This window comes from Plecotus auritus (assembly GCF_963455305.1).
Source record: "Plecotus auritus genome assembly, chromosome: 10".
Taxonomy (NCBI): domain Eukaryota; kingdom Metazoa; phylum Chordata; class Mammalia; order Chiroptera; family Vespertilionidae; genus Plecotus; species Plecotus auritus.
In genome coordinates this window covers 5,248,090-5,268,878 of record NC_137785.1, presented here as the reverse complement: position 1 = coordinate 5,268,878, position 20,789 = coordinate 5,248,090, and the positions used below count along the sequence as shown (strand labels likewise).

At 48.3% G+C, this 20,789-nt stretch overlaps 1 protein-coding gene across 1 annotated transcript in view; it reads right to left on the bottom strand.

The window, feature by feature from the left end:
- Positions 1–9,075, bottom strand: part of LOC308235316 (immunoglobulin superfamily member 1-like) — a gene marked incomplete at its 3' end in the record, with an annotated part of 87,242 nt that extends 78,167 nt beyond the window's left edge. The window contains exons 1-6 of the mRNA XM_080644074.1: positions 8,979–9,075; positions 8,617–8,701; positions 8,461–8,496; positions 8,015–8,299; positions 7,568–7,870; positions 4,876–5,008 (exon numbers count right to left, since the gene is read on the bottom strand). Coding sequence (XP_080500200.1) covers positions 4,876–5,008; positions 7,568–7,870; positions 8,015–8,299; positions 8,461–8,496; positions 8,617–8,650 — 791 coding nt within the window. The 5' untranslated portion in view covers positions 8,651–8,701; positions 8,979–9,075. The remainder of the gene's footprint in view (positions 1–4,875; positions 5,009–7,567; positions 7,871–8,014; positions 8,300–8,460; positions 8,497–8,616; positions 8,702–8,978) is intronic.
- Positions 9,076–20,789: the final 11,714 nt, after the last annotated feature.

Genomic DNA, 20,789 nt, shown 5'->3' with positions numbered 1-20,789 from the left:
TCCCCATCTGCTCCTGATACCGAAAAAGGCTGTGCACACTGTTTCTGAAATATGTGACCATCCTTAATGCCCAAGAAGAGAAGTGGAAGTTTTCCAGGTGGAGAGGGAAGCAGAATAGACAACCACTGCGAAAGTTGAGGGGCTACTGTGCCTGGGTGCAGCCAGCAGTCATCAGCGTGGAGCTTCCTACCTCTGTGTGGACAGGAGAGGGACCCAGGGTGGCCACACACAGGGAGGGGATCTGGACTCAGGGTGAAAGTTGGAGCAGGGTTGCCCCCTCCATGTGCTTTGGATATGGGCACTGGGGTCTCTCTGCCCATGAACCCAGCCCATGGTCAGCACTGAACCACGTCCCCTTGTGTATGTGAAACGGATTCAATCCATTCCAGTCGGGCATGGGCATCTGTCCAGGTGTGAGTGTGAGGCTCACCTTTGGCGTGGGCCCTGCTGGGCACATCACAGTCAGATGCTAACTTAGGGAGAGAGAACCCCTTGGGCCAGGGCTGATCCCACTCTCCACCTCTTTGTATCCTGAACATCAGCACAGCCCAGGGAGGGACTCTCTGTGGAGAAGCAGGTGTGTGGGAGGGGAGCGTCCAATAGGAATGGACGTGAAAGGGAAATCCCAGGGTGTGAGAGGAGGGAAGGGCTTGCCTCCCATGTACCCACCCCTTCCTCCTCACCCCACTCCTGTCTTCCTGGCCTTCGTTCCCCTCTCCTGCAGGATGGGGGCACCATGGCTGTGCTGGCCCAGCTCTCCCTGACACAGTCATCAAGTGGGACCCCTTCATGTGAAAAATGCTACAGACAGGGTGGTGCGGGCCATCCCCGAGGGTGTTGGCTACTGATGCTGCTGCTTTCCTGAACAGATCAGGCTCCCAGATCTGACACTGGGAAAGGTTTGGGATTTCGCTGACCCAGAAGGCAAAGGTGTCCTGAGCAAAGGCAATTGTTCATTGCTCTGTGCCTTGTGCATGTACCCAGAATGCATTGCAGGTACTCCGAGGAACTTGAACCTGGCTGTTCCTCCACCAACACTTCACCACACCCATAGTGCCTTGCTGGACAACGGGACCTCTGCAATGGGCTCCATTGGGCTGTAAAATCCGAAGACAATGACAGACATGGTGCCATTTTGTATCGTTTTAAGCCCTGTACATGGATTTCTGTCTGTGATAAAGGGAAACCAGCGTCGCTCACCTCGAAGCTGCCTGTGGCTGCCCTCGGAAGCGTTTGGGAGCTGTGTGGTATTGTCCCTGGTGCGAAGCTCATGGAGATGAATCTGCAGGTGCCATATGCTTGGTGAAGGGCACATTGGAGAAAGCCCCTGTGCCCATGTCCTGGCCTCCAGGCTTGTGCCACCTGCTAAGAGGAAAGCATGGGTTGTATGCCCTGCAGAAAAGCTAAAGAGGATGGCATCTTCCTGGACACTGATAAGGACATGGATGAGCTTGTGTCTTGATTGGAAGTTTGTGAGATTTTCCTGAAGACAGGTTTAGCTTCTATCCGACTAGCCTACCTTTGGGTGTTATGTGACCCTGTGGGAAGCTTTCAAAGAATATGTTTTCCTTGGCTTTTCACACAGTAAATCAGATGTTAATCAAGGGCATTGATTCTCCTCACATTTTTACTCCTGAGATTCTGCCACCACAAGACAGGGCCAGCTTACCAAAGAGCATCATAGGACCCAGTCCTGCTCTCAGATTTCTCTGCTATTAAGGAGCTAGATGCCCTTAATAATGACACCATTGACCTAAAGAGGGATAAGAATAATGTGCAAGAGGACCTTAAGGAGAAAGAAGGTACTCTATTTCTAAAAGTTCTCATCCGAGGACATGCTTAGGGAGGAGGGAGAGAGGGAGACAGAGGAACATGGATGTGAAAGAGAAGCATTGATCAGTTGCCTTCTGTATGTACCTTGACCAGGGATTGAGCCCACAACTCCGGTTTGTGTCCCTGACCTGGAATTGAACCAGCAACCTTTCGATGCACAGGATAATGCTCAAACAACTGGGCCATTCCAGCTGGGAGAAAGATATACTCTTCAACAGAGAATGGCGTGGGCCAAGCTCTTCAGGATGAACTTCAAAGGGCAAATGCTAATCTGCAAATACTACAGGCTCAGAAACAGCAAGGACAGGGTCTCCTTAATGGGCTGGATGAGCAGGGAGTCTAGCTGCATGAGTGACTCAGAGAAGTCAGAAGGAAATGTGCTGAGGAGGCCCAGCTGGTCACATCCCTGGAGTTGAAGGAACTAGTCAAGAGTTGCAGATCTGCACTTCTGAGGAAGAGCTGGCCCAACTACAGGGAAGAGTGGAGTGGCCTACAGCAAGGAGCAGCAGGATTGGGGGAGAGTGTGGAGTCAAGGAAGGGCCAGCCGGGACCTCCTCAGGGGCACCTGCATGGTTCATAGCAGGAAATCAGTTCAATGCAAATGGATGAAAAGGAAACGATGGATAGGAAAGTGCTGGAAACCCATAGTAATCAATGAAATTGGTGCAGTCACTGCTCATCAGAGAGACACAAAATAAAACACAGTGGGGTCTCATCTCACCTGTCAGAATGGCTATCACCAACAAAGCAACAAAAGACACTTGTTGGTGAGGATGTGGAGAAAAGGGAACCCTGGTCCAGGGCTGGTGGGAATGCAGACTGGTGAAGCCATTATGGGAAACGGTGTGGAGTTTCCTCAAAGAATTAAAAATGGAATCGCCATTTGGCATAATGATTCCACACCCAGAATATATCCTAAGAACCCTGAAACAGCAATCAGAAAGAACATACACACTCCCGTGTTCATAGAAGCCCAGTTCACAATAGCTAAGATCTGGAAACAGCCCAAGGGCCCATCAGTAGATGAGTGGGTAAAAAAGCTGGTACATGTACGCCATGGAATGCTATGCAGCTGTAGACAAGAAGGATTTCTTATCCTTTGAGACAGCATTTAGGGACCTGGAGACTATTATACTAAGTGAAATAAGCCAGTTAGAGAAAGGGAAGTATGACATGATCCCACTTGTATGTGGATTCTAAGGAACAATATAAACTGAAGCATAAAACAGATGCAGAGACATAGAAGCACGGAACAGACTGTGGAATCTCCCAGGGAAGGAGGAGGTGGCTGGGTTGGTGAGGAGAAATTAACCGGGGGACTTATATGCATATACACGCAACTCAGGAACACAGACATTAGTGTGGGGAGCATTGGCTCATGAGACTGGACTGGCGAGGCAGTTGCCAAGGAAAAGTGTGTCCTGAATTCAACAGTGAGGAAGATCCATCTTTGGAGAGTGACTAATGAGGGGGCATTATCCTCTCATGGCAAAGCCACGTGCACGTCCCAGCACAGTTATAGCCAAAGGCTATAGTTGTAAGCTTGACCTTATGGTCTGAACCTGTGGGCCCAGGTTGCTGAGGTGCAGCAAGTAAACAAAGCTTGATCAGGTGCATGTAACTGAGTAGATTCCAAACTCACGAGAACACTGTAAACATCTTGACCATGCCCTTACTTTGTCTCGTGGAATCTGGCTATAAAATAAAAACTCGGCTTGCAGGCCTTGGTGCTGTCTCTCCATCAGAGAGAGCAGCATCCCACCTAGCCCCAGCTTTATTCTCTTGTCTCTTTTCTCCATCCTTTACGGCCCCTTCTCGGTTTCACCCATGGCCGTGCTGGCTCGGCACACCCATCAACTGTAGCATCAAGGTCAATGGCAGATCCAGGTGCTGATACAGATTAGGATTTTTTTCCAGTTTGATTTTTTTTTTTTTTTTTGGCAGTGATCCTTTCAAGGCCTATCCTTTTGGGGGAAATTAGTCTATTTAAAGGTGGACCTTTTAAAAGTTCATATCCATATACATCAGACAACTTTCTCAAGTAATCTTCTCCTGACCCTGTGTCCACGTCTGGTGCAGAGCCTTTCATGCAGCCGGCATCAGCAGTGACCCTTGGGTAGAAACACTGAGGCACAGTGATCTTATCGCTCCAGGTGGAAGGTTATTGTTGCAGCTAGTGATTGGCACACAGACCCGTTTACCATATTAACAATGGTAGGAAGTATTCCTATTGGAAATGCATGTGTGACCTCCAAACTGATTGATGTAAATGTATAAAACAAACAAATCTGAATCAATTTAAAAAGGGTCTGGAAAAATTTAAAAAAGCACTTAAAACAAACCGTATGCATTACTTAAATAAAATGATGCAAACAATTCAAAATTACTTATTTATTATCAAAATATTATGACTTCTGCTCAAGATAGTCGGGAAAGTAATCCTCCCATGATCACTGCGAAATCACAATTAAACTACAGAACAACCATCATTCAGAACCACCTGCAATCTAGGTAAACAGAAGTTCTCAAGTAAGGATACAAAGAAGAAGTCCCATGGAGATGGTAGGAGGGGTGGATTTGTGCAATGGGCTGGACCACATGGAGCAGATATCAAGGCTTTATTATTTTGTTTTACTTTGGGTTCTTTTTGGTTTAAAAACAATCCCAGGGTTATGAAGATACCACAATTTCTTGGGATGGATGTGACCCAGCATGAAGGGGTGTATAGATGTGAATCCAAAGCAGCCATGTGGGATGGACCCTCATGTCAGCGGGAGAGAACAGAAGGGCAGTGGAGGAGTGTCAACAAGCACAGGGAGCAAGAGAGAGCACCCCATGTGGATGGAGGAGGCGTCTTCTACCGGGACATGGCCCGTGTTCTCCTGCACCCAAACCTCACCTACCAAGTCTTCTCGCCTGGACATTCTCAGCAGACAGTTTTCCCAATTATGGTTCACATTCTTTTTCAGCACTTCCTGGGGTCATCAGATGGGCTCTAAGGCTCCCCCACTCTGAATGGTGCATTGTTGCCTCTGTGTTCACATCCTGGCTGCATCATGGGTCCTTCTGGTGTCGTTTCGAGCCTGAAATAGCAGCACCCCGAGCACCACCAGGACCAAGCCAGCCACACCCATCCGGATGAGATTCTCCACTGTGTAGTCTTGGGGTCCGGAGGCTGGAAAAGGTGGATACAAAGGTCACAAAGGTCAGGGCAGACCCAAATCTCCAGGGTTGTGGTGTCTAGCCTGGTTCCCACCTCCCCTTGACATCAGCATCCCTGTGATGTCTGAACTGAGCACCTGCTCTGAGTCACCTTGATAAGAGTTAGCTGTGCCCAAGAACTGAGGGTGAGGGCAAAATGATCCCAACTCAGAAATAACTAAGCTGTGTGTTCTGTGTTCAGCCCGAGACTCAAGACCCCCTTGAACTTATCCCCCTAAATCTGACAGATCCTCTGTTCTCAACAGATGGGGACCCAGGTTGCATGGAGGAGAGGTTGGTGTCAGGGGCTCCTGAATCTCAGAAGCACGAAGGGGTGAAAGTCTGGGCTGGGTCTCCTTTACCTCACCCCACCCAGGCCCCTCCTCTCTGGGATCCACATAGTCATCCTCACCTGGAATTGTTCATCTATTAACTCATTTATTTATTTATTAAATATATTTTTACTGATTTCAGAGAGGAAGGGAGAGGGAGAGATAGATAGAAACATCAATGATGAGAGAAAATCATTGATTGGCTGCCTCCTGCACACCCCCTACTGGGGACTGAGCCTGCAACATGAGCATGTGCCCCTGGCCAAAATCGAACCTGGGACCCTTCAGTCCATAGGCCTACACTCTGTCCACTGAGCCAAACCAACTAGAGTTTAACTCATATATTATACAATTGTACAAATGGATACATACAGTGTAGATATATTTATCAAATGAGAAATGTGGGCATATGGATGCTAATGGTGTGAAGTTTTGCTTTATCTCAAAGTACAACAAAGGTCGTAACCAAGGACGTCCACACTTCTGGCTAAAATTTTAAGTCACCGAGAAAATCCCCCTAATTTCATTATTGAGTAAGCACCCAAAGTAGGAAACCATGTCAATCTGTTACCCTATCTATAATAATAAAAGGGTAATATGCTAATTACACTGGACATCATTCTGGACGTCCTTCTGGATGAAGCCAGGGCCGAAGTAAAGCCTGGGTCCCGGGTGCCAGAGGGAAGCTGGTGCTGGCAGCCAGGGGAAGAAAGGCCTACTTTTGCACGAATTTTGTGCATTGGGCCTCTCGTTTTGCTATAAAACCCAAGATATAAACAAAATTATGGACCTCTCCTCATATAGTGACCCATGCAATAACTCTCAATGTCAGATCTACAATTCAGAAAATGCACATGGATGATCAGCGTCACTCAAATGGGTGACACCAAGAAGCCTTTGTAATGTGTGTCATGTGGTTAAAGGTCAGAGCAAAGATAATTATGGGGGGATGTGCATCTGTCAGAAAAAGACAGCAGTCCTAGTAAACCTCAATGAAAAAGAAGAAGGGATTGGAACAAAGAGGCCTAAGTGCTTTCAATATAAAATGCAAATTTGTAAGTGGATTTGCCTTGACATAACTTTGGGTGTGAATTAAGCTGTTTCCCAGAGGGAAAGCTGTGGCCCATTTTGGTCTGTCATTCCATTCTATCGGACGTGGAGTGAGAAAAATAGGTATGCCATCGGGGATAAAGAAGTGACATTTCCTTTGACTGCTGGGTATTATAATTTAATATCAGAGGGATCAACTGAAAAACAATCCATAGGGAGAGAAGCTTTAGGAGGATAGCAGGTCATGATATAAATATGTCCAAACAATAGCTTTCCTATGTGTACTTTCTAACATTTAGAAAATCTACCGGAATGAAACCACTTACTCACAAATTACAATATTAGTTGTGCAATTCTCTAAGTGGGCTGTGCATTTACTCAATTTTACAAATAGCTGTCAAAGTGCTTCTGAAGCGCATTCATAAAGCTCATTTGAAAATGTGTGTGATAAGAAGACTTTATATAAATAAGAAGCTATTCTCCATAACAAATGTCTGGATTTAATTTACTCTCATAGAAAACAGGAATAAAATGTTTATATTTCAATATGGACTCCATATAATGTAAGTTAAATTGTGAGCTTATAGACGGAAGTATGGCCTGAAGGTTCTCTAAAAGGAGCCATAATAGACCCGTGTGCACAGAAACCCTGAGCAGAGGTGAAGGCACAGAGTCTGGGCAGGAGGCCCCAGGTCCCATGAGCCCTTCAGGGTCCCTCCTTATTCTCAGGTGAGCACTTGGGGCCTGGAGGCCTCCAGGTGAGCACAGGGGGCCGTGCAGTGTGGTGCCCATGGGCAGGATGCTTCTCTCTACAGGGGAGTGTCCAGTGGGGGCTGGGACTACAGGGACCCAGATTCTGAGATGAAGACATCAGGAGGTGAGTGGTGGTTTGGTCTGTGTTCTCTGCTCAGTCTAATCACATTCCTGCTCATTTCACTCACATCTCATTCCCCCCTCCCTACCCTTCATCTCTGCTGAGGTTCAGAATTGGGTTCAAGAGTGCGAGTGCCGGTCTGTCTCTACTCTCTCATGGGCTGGACCCTGCTCTATGGAACCTCCTCCCCCTCCTTGTTTATTACTGTCACCCACACTCCTAGGGACAGGGTCCTGAGCTGACTGAGCACAGAAAGCATGGGGCCAGGGCTCCTCACCTGAGACCAGTAGCTCCAGGGGGTCACTGGGGTGTGACCACACCTGGGACCTGTTTCTGTAACAGCCATAGCATCTGAATGTCCCCCTGTGGCTGGCAGTCAAGGGCCCCACAGGGAACAGGGCCTGGGACTGCCCACTGGGCTGTGGCTGTGAGTCCAGGGTCCAGGAGAGCCTGTGATCTCCTTCCTTAGTCAGAAGGAACCTGTCATATCCCTGCCCTGAGCCACACTGGAGGGTCACGTACCCTCCTGAGGGCACGACAGGGCTGGGCAGGGCTGAGAGGCTGGGTTTCCTGTAGAATCCTAGGAGAGGATGAGGCAGCATGTTAAATGGGCTCACACCTTCCTCACATCCCCATGGCAGGGCTGTGAGAGGGAGACACCCTGAGAGCAGACCCTCATCCTGAGAGCAGAGCTTGAATTTGGAACCCCCGAGTGTCCTCTCACCTGTCACCACCAGCTCCAGGGGGTCACTGCGCTCTGACCAGCCATCAGGGCTGTAATAGTAACAGCGATATCTCCCTGCATCATGCCCTCTCATGTGTGAGATGGAGAACTTGATCTTGTCCCCGGGTTCCAGTGGCTTCTGTGTTTTCCATGGTGCTGTGCTTCCCTCTTTCTCCAGACGGTACTCCTCAGCCCCTGGGGTCCCCTGACACCAAATGGTCACTGGGCTCCCCCAGGGGATCACAGGGCCTGGCTCAGCCCAGAGGGTGGGCTTGGGGAGGGTCCCTGGAAGGAATCAGAAACTGGGTCACAGGGCATTCCCACCCCTGGTCCCCAGCTCTCGGTCTCAGATGTCCCCATCTGTCAGACAGATCCTGCCCTGCTGCCTGGAGTGTGGCCCTTGTCCCCAGGGAGGAGTGGGACCTGGGACACCTGGGGAGACTCACCTGCCTGCACTGGGGTCCTGAGGCCCACACTCAGCCCTGGAAGAGAGTCCCTGTGAGAGGTTTGCCCTGAACCCTGAGCAGCACCCTCCTCCCCATGAGCCCCATGAGTCCTGGGGTCCAGACAGACCAAGGCTCCCCTCCCCGCTCCCATCTCACCGAGGCACAGCAGGGCCCTGACGGTGGGGGTCATGGTGTCTTCTCCTTGTAGCCTCAGCTGAGCAGATGGAGGAGATCTCTAGGCCTGCAGGATGGACAGACAGACGTACAGGTAGTGGTCACTTGGAGGCCGGTCCTTCCTGTCCGGGGTTTGTCATATCAGCAGCCTGCAGGTGAGGGCACAGCCTCCCTCTAGCAGCCTGATTCACATTTTCATGGTGAAGCAGGAAACAGACCCACAACCTCTGAGATATGCCCCTTCCAGTGAGGTGACCCAGGCCACATCCTTCCCTGTCAGAGCCTCCCCCACGGGGTCTCCTTCCTCCTCAGCCCGTCCATCAGCACCTCCCTGGGGTCCTCACCATGGACAGTGCCACCCGGGCCCTGGAGACACTTCAGGGAGACGTGGGTCCCTGTGGCCTGCAGAGCTCAGATCAGCAGGGACACGCTCACCGTCTCACTGTGAAGCTCAGGGCGCTGTTCCTGTGACAGTGAGCACAGAGGGAAATGCAGGGCAATAGGGAAGGAAGCAGGTCTCGTGCTCTGGCCCCAGATTGTGGTTCCCTTCCTACCCCAGCCCCTGGTCAACTCCCCTTTCTTGCAACAGCATCCATCGCAGCGGCCTGGGAACTTGCGCCTCTGAGTCCCTCCTCCCCTCAGTGCCTTGTTCCTCAGGAAGATCTCTCCTCTTGGGCCCAGGTCCCCGTTTTCACAGTCAGTGACTATAAGTGTGTTCTTGCTCTGATTTGGGGAACAAAACGGATTATTTATTTATTTTTAATTTTTTTAAAAAATATATTTTATTGATATTTTACAGAGAGGAAGGGAGAGGGATAGAGAGCCAGAAACATCGATGAGAGAGAAACATCGATCAGCTGCCTCCTGCACACCCCCCACTGAGGATGTGCCCACAACCAAGGTACATGCCCTTGACCGGAATCGAACCCGGGACCCTTCAGTCCGCAGGCCGACGCTCTATCCACTGAGCCAAACCGGTTTCGATTCGGCTATTTTTTAATTTTAAAAATATATTTTTATTTATTTCAGAGATGATGGGGAGGGAGAGTGAGAGACAGAAACACCAATGATGAGAGAGATTCACTGACTGGCTGCCTCCTGCATGCCCCACATGGGGGATGGAGCCCACAACCTAGGCATGTGCCCTAACTGAGATTGGAACCTCGACCTTCTGGTTCATACACAGATCGATGCACAACCCCTGGGCCATTCTGGCTGGGCTGATTCTTATTTAAATAGCCCTCCATTGTCCATTAGGTGTGTGACCTTCACCCTCGACATACAACCTCTTGAGTCTCAGTTTCCTCTCATGCAGCAGGTCGTCAAAAACCCAATTCCTTAGAGTGGTTGTGGGGTCAGTGCCATGGGGACCTGGCCGGAGCCAGATTGGTTTATTTCCACCTGACTAAGCCTGTGAGGGGAGCCCTGAGCGGGGTTGTTCAGAACTCCGCAGGAATTGGATGATTGCTGTACCCACGTACAAATCCCCATCTGCTCCTGATGCTGAGAAAGGCTGTGCACACTGTTTCTGAAACATGTGGCCATCCTCAATGCCCAAAAAGGGAAGTGGAAGTTCCCCAAAAGTAGAGGGAAGCAGAATAGACAATGAGGGCCAACCTTGAGGGGCTACTGTGCCCGGGTGCAGCCAGAAGTCATCAGCGTGGAGTTTCCCACCTCTGTGTGGACAAAAGAGGAACCTAGGGGGCCACACAGGGAGGGGAATCTGGACTCAGGGTGAAAGTTGGAGATGGGTTGGCCCCTCCACGTGCTTTGGATATGGGCACTGGGGTCTCTCTGTCCACGGACCCAGCCCATGGTCAGCACTGAGCCATGTCCCCTGTGTGTGTGTGTGAAACGGACTCAATCCATTCTAGCCGGGCATGGGCATCTGTCCTGGTGTGAGTGTGAGGCTCACCTTTGGCGTGGGCCCTGCTGGGCACATCACAGTCAGATGCTAACTTAGGGAGAGAGGACCCCGTGGGGCAGGGCTGATCCCACTCTCCACCTCTTTGCGTCCTGAACATCAGGACAGCCCTGGGTGAGACTCTGTGGGGAAGCAGGCGTGTGGGAGGGGAGCGTCCAATAGGAATGGACGTGAAATGGAAATCCCAGGGGGTGAGGGGAGGGAAGGGCTTGCTTCCCCTGCACCCTCCCCTTCCTCCCTGCCCCTGCCTACTTGTCCTTCTGTCCCCTCCCCTGCAGGATGGGGGCACCATGGCTGTGCTGGCCCAGCTCTCCCTGACACAGTCATCAAGTGGGACCCCTTCATGTGAAAAATGCTACAGACAGGGTGGTGCGGGCCATCCCTGAGGGTGTTGGCTGCTGCTGCTGCTGCTTTCCTGAGCAGATCAGGCCCCCAGATCTGACACTTGGACAGGTTTGGGATTTTGCTGACCCAGAAGGCAAAGGTGTCCTGAGCAAAGGCAATTGTTCATTGCTCTGTGCCTTGTGCATGGACCCAGAATGCATTGCAGGTACTCTGAGGAACTTGAACCTGGCTGTTCCTCCACCAACACTTCACCACACTCATAGTCCCTTGCTGGACAGTGGAACCTCTGCATCGGGGCTCCAGGGGGCTGTAAAATCTGAAGACAAGGGCAAATGTGGTGCCATTTTTTATCGTTTTAAGCCCCATATGTGGATTTCTGTCTGTGATAAAGGGAAACCAGCGCCGCTCACCTCAAAGCTGCCTGTGGCTGCGCTTGGAAGCATTTGGGAGCTGAGTGGTGTTGGCCCTGGTGCGAAGCTCACAGAGATGAGTCTGCAGGTGCCATGTGCTTGGTGAAGGGCACATTGGAGAAAGCCCCTGTGCCCATGTCCTGGCCTCCAGCCTTGTGCCACCTGCTAAGAGGAAAGCGTGGGTTGTATGCCCTGCAGAAAAGCTAAAGAGGATGGCATCTTCCTGGACACTGATAAGGACATGGATGAGTTTGTGTCTGGATGGGAAGTTTGTGCGATCTTCCTGGAGACAGGTTTAGCTTCTACCTGATCTTCCTACCTTTGGGTGTTATGTGACCCTGTGGGAAGCTTTCAAAGGACATGTTTCCCTTGGCTTTTCACTCAGTCAATCAGAAGTTAATAAAGGGCATTGATCCTCCTCACATTTTTATTCCTGAGATTATCCCACCATCAGACAGGGCCAGCTTACCAAAGAGCATCATAGGATCCAGTCCTGCTACAGATTTCTCTGCTATTAAGGAGCCAGATGCCCTTAACAATGACACCATTGACCTAAAGACGGAAAAGATAATGTGCAAGAGGACCTTAAGGAGAAAGCAGATACTCTATTTAACATTAATTCTCACCCGAGGACATGCTGAGAGAGAGGAAGGAGAGAAGGAGACAGAGCAACATGGATGTGAAAGAGAAGCATTGATCAGTTGCCTTCTGCACGTACCCTGACCAGGGATTGAACCCACAACCCAGGTGTGTGTCCTGACCTGGAGTTGAATCAGCAGCCTTTCACTGCACAGGATAATGCTCCATCAACTGGGCCCCTCCAGCTGGGGGAAAGATTTACTCTTCACAGAGAATGGCTTGGGCCAGTGTCTTCAGGATGAACTTCAAAGGGCAAATGCTAATCTTCAAAGATTCCAGTCCCACAAACAGTAAGGACCGTGTCTCCTTAATAGGCTGGATGAGCAGGAAGCTCTGCTGCAGGAGCAACTCAGGGGGTTGGAGGGAAGTGCACTGAGGAGGCCCAGCTGGTCACATCCCTGGACGCTGATGGAACTAGTGAAGAGTCGCAGATCTCCACCTCTGAGGAAGAGGTGGACCAACTATAGGGAAGAGTGGAGTGGCCTACCACAAGGAACATCAGGATTGGAGGAGAGTGTGGAGTCAGGGAAGGACCAGGTGAGACCTCCTCAGGGGCACCTGCAAGGTTCACAGCAGGAAATCAGTTCAATGCAAATGAAACAGATGGAAATGAAAGAGCTGGAAACCCTAGTAATCAATGAAATTGGTGCAGTCACTGATCCTCAGAGAGATGCAAATTCAAATGACAATGTGGTATCACCTCACCTGTCAGAATGCCTACCATCAACAAATCAACAAAGAAAAAGTGTTGGTAAGGCTGTGGAGAATAGGGAGTCCTAGTACATGGCTGGTGGGAATGCACACTGGTGCAACCACTGTGGAAAACAGTATGGAGTTTCCTGAAAAAATTAAAAATGGAACTGCCATTTGACTCAGTGATCCCACTTCTAGGAATATATTGCAAGGAACCCTAAACACTAATCCAAAAGAACATATATACCTGTTTGTACATAGCAGCACAATTTACTAGGATCTGGAAACAGCCCAAGTGCCCTTTAGTAGGTGAATGGATAAAAAATAGCTGTGGTACATTTACACCATGGAATACTATGCAGCTTTAAAATAGAAGGATCTCTTGCCCTTTGAGACAGCATGAAGGAACCTTGAGTGTATTGAGAAAGCATGGAGGGACTTGGAGGCAAATAAGCCAGTTAGAGAAAGATCAGTATCACATGATCTCACTCATATATAGAACCTAATGAACAAAATAAACTGATGAATAAAATAGACCCAGAGACATAAAGGCATAGAGCAGGCTGAAAAATCTCAGAGGGAAGCCTGTAGTGAGTGGATGGATTGGGAGAGATTAACTGGGGAAGTTATCTATACTAATAAAAGGGTAATATGCTAATTAGACTGGGAGACCTTCCTGGGGACCTTCCAGATGTTCTTCTGGACAAAGCCAGGGTGGCAGGACCCAGGTAGAGGCCATTAGAGGCCAAGAGGGGAGGGCAGTTGTGGGTGATCAGGCTAGGATGGGACAGCAGTTGTGGGTGATCAGACTGGTGGGGGGCAGGTCTGTTGGGGGTAAGCAGACCAGCAGGGGGGCCAGTTGTGGGCAAGCGGACCCCACTTATGCACAAATTCATGCACCGGGCCTCTATTATATATAAAATACACACACACACACACACACACACACACACACACACACACACAGACACACACACACTGAGTGGCCAGATTATTATGTGTTCAGAGATCATAATAATCTGGCCACTCAGTGTATTTACTTATTTTAAATCATTATTGTTGAGAGTATTTCAGATGTCACCTTTTTTCTCCTTCTTGCCCCCCTTCACCTTATTCCTGCCCTGCCCCAGGTTTTCATCACCCTTTTACCTGTGTCTATTGGTAATGCATATACACATGTACGTTCTTTGATTAAACTCTTCCTGCCCCCCTCCCCTCTCATCTTCCCTCTGAGATTCATCAGTCTTTGCCTCTGGTTCTATTTTATTCTCATCAGTTTATTTTGTTCATTAGATTCCTTGTTCATTTATTTTGATTTTTAGATTCAGTTGTTGATAGATATGTATCTACTAGAGGCCCAGTCCATGAAATTCGTGCACGGATAGGGTCCCTAGCAGCTGCCAGCTGCTGGCTGGGGCCTCCCTTCCCAGGTTGCTGGCTGCCGGCCTGGGGCCTTCCTTCATTCTGCACTGCCCCCTGGTGGTCAGCACACATCATAGCGAGTGAGCAAACTCCTGGTTGATCGAACTCCCAAGGGGACACTTTGCATATTAGGCTTTTATATATATACTAGTAGCCCTGCACATGAATCCGTGCACCAGTAGCTCGCCAGTAGCTCGTGACCACCCTCCAGTAGCTCTTTGCCCACTGCCCCACCCTCCTGTAGCTCCACCCGCCCCCCCTCCTCCCCACCCCCCATAGCTTGCTGCCCTGCCCCCTCTGTACCTCTCTGCCACCCGCTTGTAGCCAGTAGCTCGTTGCCGCCGTCCTGTAGCTCTCCACCACCCACTTGTAGCTCGCTGCCCCACTCTCCTGCTGGTCCGTGATCCGGTCGTTATGCAGTCAGTTGTTACACTTCATGGCGTAATGACCATTTGCATATTACATCTTTATTATATAGGATAGATTGTATATGTAGATTGCCACTTTATTGTTCATATTTTTAATTTCTTCTTCTTCTTCTTCCTTATTTAAAATATATTTTATTGATTTTTTTACAGAGAGGAAGGGAGAGGGAGAGAGAGTTAGAAACATCGATGAGAGAGAGAAACATCGATCAGCTGCCTCCTGCACACCTCCTACTGGGGATGTGCCCACAACCCAGGTACATGCCCTTGACCAGAATCGAACCTAGGACCTTACAGTCCACAGACCGATGTTCTAGCCACTGAGCCAAACTGGTTAGGGCCCTTCTTCTTCTTCTTCTCCTCCTCCTTCTCCTCCTCCTCCTCCTCCTCCTTCTTCTTCTTCTTCTTGAAGACATTTCATATAATATTGGGTTGGTGGTGATAAACTCCTTTAACTTATTCTTATCTGTGAAGCTCTTTATGTGACCCTCAATTCTAAATGATAGGATTTCTGGGTGCCAGGACTGACCAGCACACCCTGAGTGATGAATGAATGATTACTCAGACACATGTTTCTGTGAAAGAGAGGGCTAAGGGACTGCCTGGCTAAAGGAATCAGACAGTCCCGTTTGCCTGCCTCCTTGAGCTTTTATTGTAGCAACAGCTTGCACTAAAATTAACTATTAGATACTATCAGTAAGGTAAGCATCCTTGAGAAAACACCCGGGAGCTCAAACTTCTTTGGAAAAGTCAAGGCAGGGTTTGCCGCCTTAGGCAAGGTTCCCCTACAGACCGCCGACCTTTCGGAGATTCCTCCGTACAGACTTTCCAACCAAGTCCCATGCTTCCCCACAGCTGGGTAGTGTAATCTTGGTTGTAGCCCCTTGCTATTCATCACTTTGCATATTTCTTGTCACTTTCCTCTGGCCTGCCAAGTTTCTGCTGAGAAATCACCTGACAGTCATATGGGTGCTCCCTTATAGACAACTAACTACTTTTCTCTTGCTGCTTTTAAGATTCTCTCTTTGTCTTTAACCCTTGGCATTCTAATTATGATGTGTCTTGGTGTGGGCCTTTTTGGGTTCCTCTTGCTTGGGATTCTGTGCTTCCCGGACTTGTAAGTCTATTTCTTTCAGCAGGTAGGGGAAGATTTCTGTCATTATTTCTCCCAATAGGTTTTCAATATCTTGCTCTGTCTCTTCTCCTTCTGGTACCTCCATAATGTGAATGTTGATACACTTGAAGTTGTCCCAGAGGCTCCTTACACTATCTTCATATTTTTGGATTCATTTTGCTCTTCTGTTTGGGTGTTTTATGCTTCCTCATATTCCAAATCACTGATTTGATTCTTGGCATCCTCTACCCCCCTGTTGAATTCCTGTAAATCAAGCATGCCAAACTGGTGGCCCATGTGCTGCATGTGGCCCACAATGAATATTTTTGTGGCCCAGCTTATATAACGGTATGTAAGAAATGCTTTAATCAATTCCGTGCCCTAACTGGTTTGGCTCAGTGGATAAAGCGTTGGCCTACAGACTGAAGGGTCTCAAGTTTGATTCTGGTCAAGGGCATGTACCTTGGTTGTGGGCACATCCCAGTAGGGGTGTGCAGGAGGCAGCTGATCAATGTTTCTCTCTCATCGATGTTTCTAACTCTCTATACCTCTCCCTTTCTCTCTGTAAAAAAAAAATCAATAAAATATATATTTTTAAAAGATTTATCAGGATGATCACATAGAAAATTATATAATGTCTAATCCATGGTGTACACCTGAAACTAATATTGAATTTTATGTCAACTGTCTTTGAAAAATAAAAAAAATTATTAGAAATCTTTAATTAAAGGTAACTATTAAAATGTTTTAACTTATAACCAAACATTAAAAGATTAATGGACTGCTCAAGGGTTAGATCAAAGGACACCTGCCAGCAAAACCAGATGTATGCAGCCATACAATCTGATCCCAAACAAAATTATTAAAGGGTATGTTGTATGAATAAAGAATGTGTTGTTATTATTTTATAAAATTAGATGATTGCTATGTAAATATTCAACAATATGATGCAATAGTGTGTTATAAAACTCATTTTAGTTTTTAAAATACTATATTAAACATACACTCATCACATGTCCCTGAAATACATAAAGTCTGTACATAATTGGAGACTCAACTGAACATTTTATAGGATCAATGAAATGGGTTAAAAAAAAAACTTTTTGTAAGAGCAAATGACACAAATGCCTGGTCTAATACATACAGATTATTAATCTTTGTATTATTTACATTATATAAATATGCACAAAGTTATTTGTAATGTATAAATAAAGTAACGTAAATAGAAACAGGAAAAATTCGTGTGTTTAGACAATATTTGGCATTTAATGGGCTAAACAGATAGTCTCTTTACATCTGTTCAAACTGCTCTCATGTACATTACAAACCCTGAGTATGTTGCAATTTAATTAGCAGTCAACCATAAGAAGATATGAAAAGTCTCAAACCAGCCTGAAATAAGTGATATGTTAAATCAGAAAATAGTTGCTTGGATTTATGTATTATTAAGAAAGAGAACGATGGACTTATATCAAAACTTGAAGGCTGTCAGAAAAACAAAGCAGACATCCAGAAAGATATCAGCAGGATTGCATAATAAGAGATTTCTACCATCATACCTGCATTCCACATCAATTTTGACAACCACCCAGATGAGGGTTCCCTTGTGGAAGTCTGGAAGCCTAGCAGAGAAGTTATAGCCCTTGGCTGGAGCTTAAAAATTGAGGATAGACACATTAAAGAGGATATGAAGACCAGTTTCCTTTGGAATCAATCCCAATCTGGAACCACTCCTGGGGTGTGACCTAAAACCACCACCTGATGGTGACGAACCCCATCTCTGAAATCACTCCCATGTCCACAATGCTGGGCTTGACCCCAATTCAGATTCAAGGGCCATTATGGGTCAGAAGGTCTCATGGACCCAGTTTAAATTCTGAATTGCATCTCAGGTGCTATTGGCCATGTGCTTCCTTCAGAGCAGTTTCTCACCTGGAAAGACTCACTGTGGGACTGGCCTCAGGTGGGGCTGATAGGCAGGTGAGGTCATGTGTGTGGAAAACACAATGCTCACATGTGAAGGGTTTGCTGCACATGATCAGCAACCACTTTGTGGTAGTTGTAGTCACTCGTGTAGGATGTGGCTTTCCCTCCCTAGTCCTGTCCCCAGAAGAAATATGGGCTGAAATGGGAGTGAGGGACTCTACTGATGGTCACCCAGAGGACATATGCCCCACAGACACCCTCCTACCTTTATACATACCTGCCCTTCACCTGGGTCAACAAGGTGACAGTTGGGAGGGTCTTAGGGGCCACAGTGCAGATGTAGGAGGAGTCTGAGTCAGGTGAGGACTCCAGGGTGAACCCCAGATCCTCACCCTCTCTATCTTCCTTCCCAGCCCCCCCACCCATAGGGCTATGTCCAGAGCTGATGAACCTCTGGGTCCTCTCTGCTCAGAGGGAGACACACTACTCCAGGGTGGTTCTGAGTCTCTTAGAGGATATAATGTCCCCCAGATTCTTAAGGGCAGGCTTGTTTTCCAAGGGTAACCACGGGGCTCCATGGATTCACCCCTCCCCCACCATGGTGTCAGGCCTGCAGAGGGGTAAGTGAGGGTAGTGATGGCAGAGGGATATGTTGGGGCCCAGGCTGAGGGAGGAAAAGCCAGGTTCAAGTGGGGAGAAGGCAGGGCCCCCCGACCCCCCAATCCTGATCCCCAGGAGGCTCTGAGGATTGGCCTCTACCCACACAGAGTCAGGGCAGTTGAGGGGGTAAGTTAGGGTCTCTGTGGGGAGGTGGTGGGTGCCTCCATGGGGACCGGGGCTGAGTCATGGGGGGAGGGGGTTCAGGCACCTGAGGAGGCGCTGGCTTGGACACGCCCTTCCCCTGGCTGGGCCTCAGTGGCTCCAGGTGTAAAAGGAGAGAATCATGGCTCAGAGCTTACATTTCCTGTCAGTTCTGGGTCTGAGCCCCTGGGAGAGGGGGCCTCACAGTGAACCCCCAGGACGTGATGTTATTGGGCCTGTCCCCTCCGTAGCAGTGATGGTGTCACTGTGATCATAATCCAAAGTCAGAGACACAAGGAGCCGGCTGAGGTGGAGGAACTAAAAGGTAGACCCAGGCCTTCACTCCTTCACATTCCTGATCTCAAGTCACAATGAAGCCCCAGATGTTCCTCTTTGCATCCTAGTTACTTACAAGACAAGACACCGAAGGTGCTCATCTCAAGGGACTGAGATGGGCATTATTAGTTTGGGGACTCCTTGGGGATCAGAGAAGAGATGTCTTAAGCATTCCCCACCTCCTCACCACACACTGTGTGTGTTTGGTTCTCAGGAGCAGCTGATCCCCTGGGACAAACACAGAACAAGTCAAACCCCAAGGCAGGTGAGTGTGGGAAATTCTCAGTGATGGGGCTGAGTGCAGAGGATCCCATCCAGTCAGTGGAAGTCAGGTGACCTGGATACACATCCAGGGATGCTGGGCTGGTTCGATATTGCCCTGACCTCTGTGACCTCTCTGTCCACAATCTCCAGCCTCAACCCCCCAAGACTGATTACACAGGGTGGGATCTCATCCGGATGGGCGTGGCTGGCTTGGTCCTGGTGGTCATCAGGATGTTGCTGTTTCAAGATTGGCACCATCAGAGAAGACCCCACTGTGCAGCCAGGACAGAAACACAAAAGACAACAAACCCACCATCCAACGAGGCAGAACCTTGGAAATTAATCTGATGCTGCTACGAGGTTCAGGAGGAAAATGTGGGCAATAGTGGGGGACTGTCTGCTGAGAATGTTGAGGGTGTGAGCGTGGCTCATGTGCAGGGGAAGGTTGAGGCTGTTGCTATTGAGGCTTCTCCATAATTAAACTAATTAAATTGTAGTCATTTCCCTTCATTCCACTATTGATTTTCCTTGATGGGCCCCTTCTTTTCTCAAACCTTTGACCATGAGGCTACAACCCACATCACAGGTTAGATCCACACCTGTGCTCACCTTCAATCCCAGGTCCACTTTCATGTAAGATTCCCCCCTCCCCCCACTTTTATTTACGACATTTGCTGATTGTTCATCTCTTCAGCTCAGAAGACCAAATCTGTTATAAACAACTAAATAAATGGATGCATATCAAGAATAGTTTGGCCGTGGCCAGCATGGCTCAGTTGGTTGAGAAGTGCCCAGGTTGCGGGCATGATCCCCAGGAGGGGATGTGCAGCAGGTAGCTGATCAATGATTGGTGTTTCTCACACATTGATCTTTTTCTCTCTCTCCCTCTCCCTGCCTCTCTCTCTAAAATCAATAAAAAACATATATATTTTTAAAAGAATACTTTGGACTCATAGAAACAGAAAACAGTGTTACCTTTAGGATGGGGGTTGGGGAGTAGTGAAGGAAAAGGTGGTCAAATACACTGAGTGGCCAGATTATTATGCTATCTGAATGCATAACAATCTGGCCACTCAGTGTCTATCCTACATAATAAAAGGCTAATATGCAAATTGTCTCCTTGACCAGGAGTTTGACCAGCAGGCAGGCTGGCCAATGGCCCATGTCCCCTCCACCTGGCCAGGCTGGCCGGACCCCACCCATGCACGAATTCATGCACTGAGCCTCTAATATATATACTGAGTGGCCAGATTATTATGCATTCAGAGATCATCATAATCTGGCCACTCAGTGTACATGGTGATGAGAGGACATTTGACTTCGGATAGTGAGCACACAATACAATGTACAGATGATATATTATAGAATTATACACTTGAAACATATATGCTATTATTAGCTAATGTAACTCCTATAAATTTAAGGAGGAAAAAAAGATTATTTTGAAATAAATAACTCCAAAATCAATGTGAAAAACCCTCCCTGATCCCATCAAGGACTTCTTTCTTCATCAGATAATACACCTGGGCTGACATGTCACCAGGAGTGTGGAGTCCAGCCCCAAACCAGGCAAACACACACGGTAGAGATTGGCTTCCATGGGGAGGAGGGGCAGAAACGCTGAGAGACTGACTTCAGCACCGTGGTGGCCAAAGGTGTTTTTCCTTTTCTCCCTCCTTTGAAGTCTTGTATTCAGCATCTAGCTATAATCAAAAGTGCCTCCGTGAGGCCTAGCTGGTTTGGTTCAGTGGGTAGAGCATGGGCCTGTGGACAGTAGGGTCCCAGGTTTAATTCTGGTCAAGGGCACATGCCCAGGGTTTCCCGCTGGACCCCCAGTAGGGGGCGTGCAGAAGGCA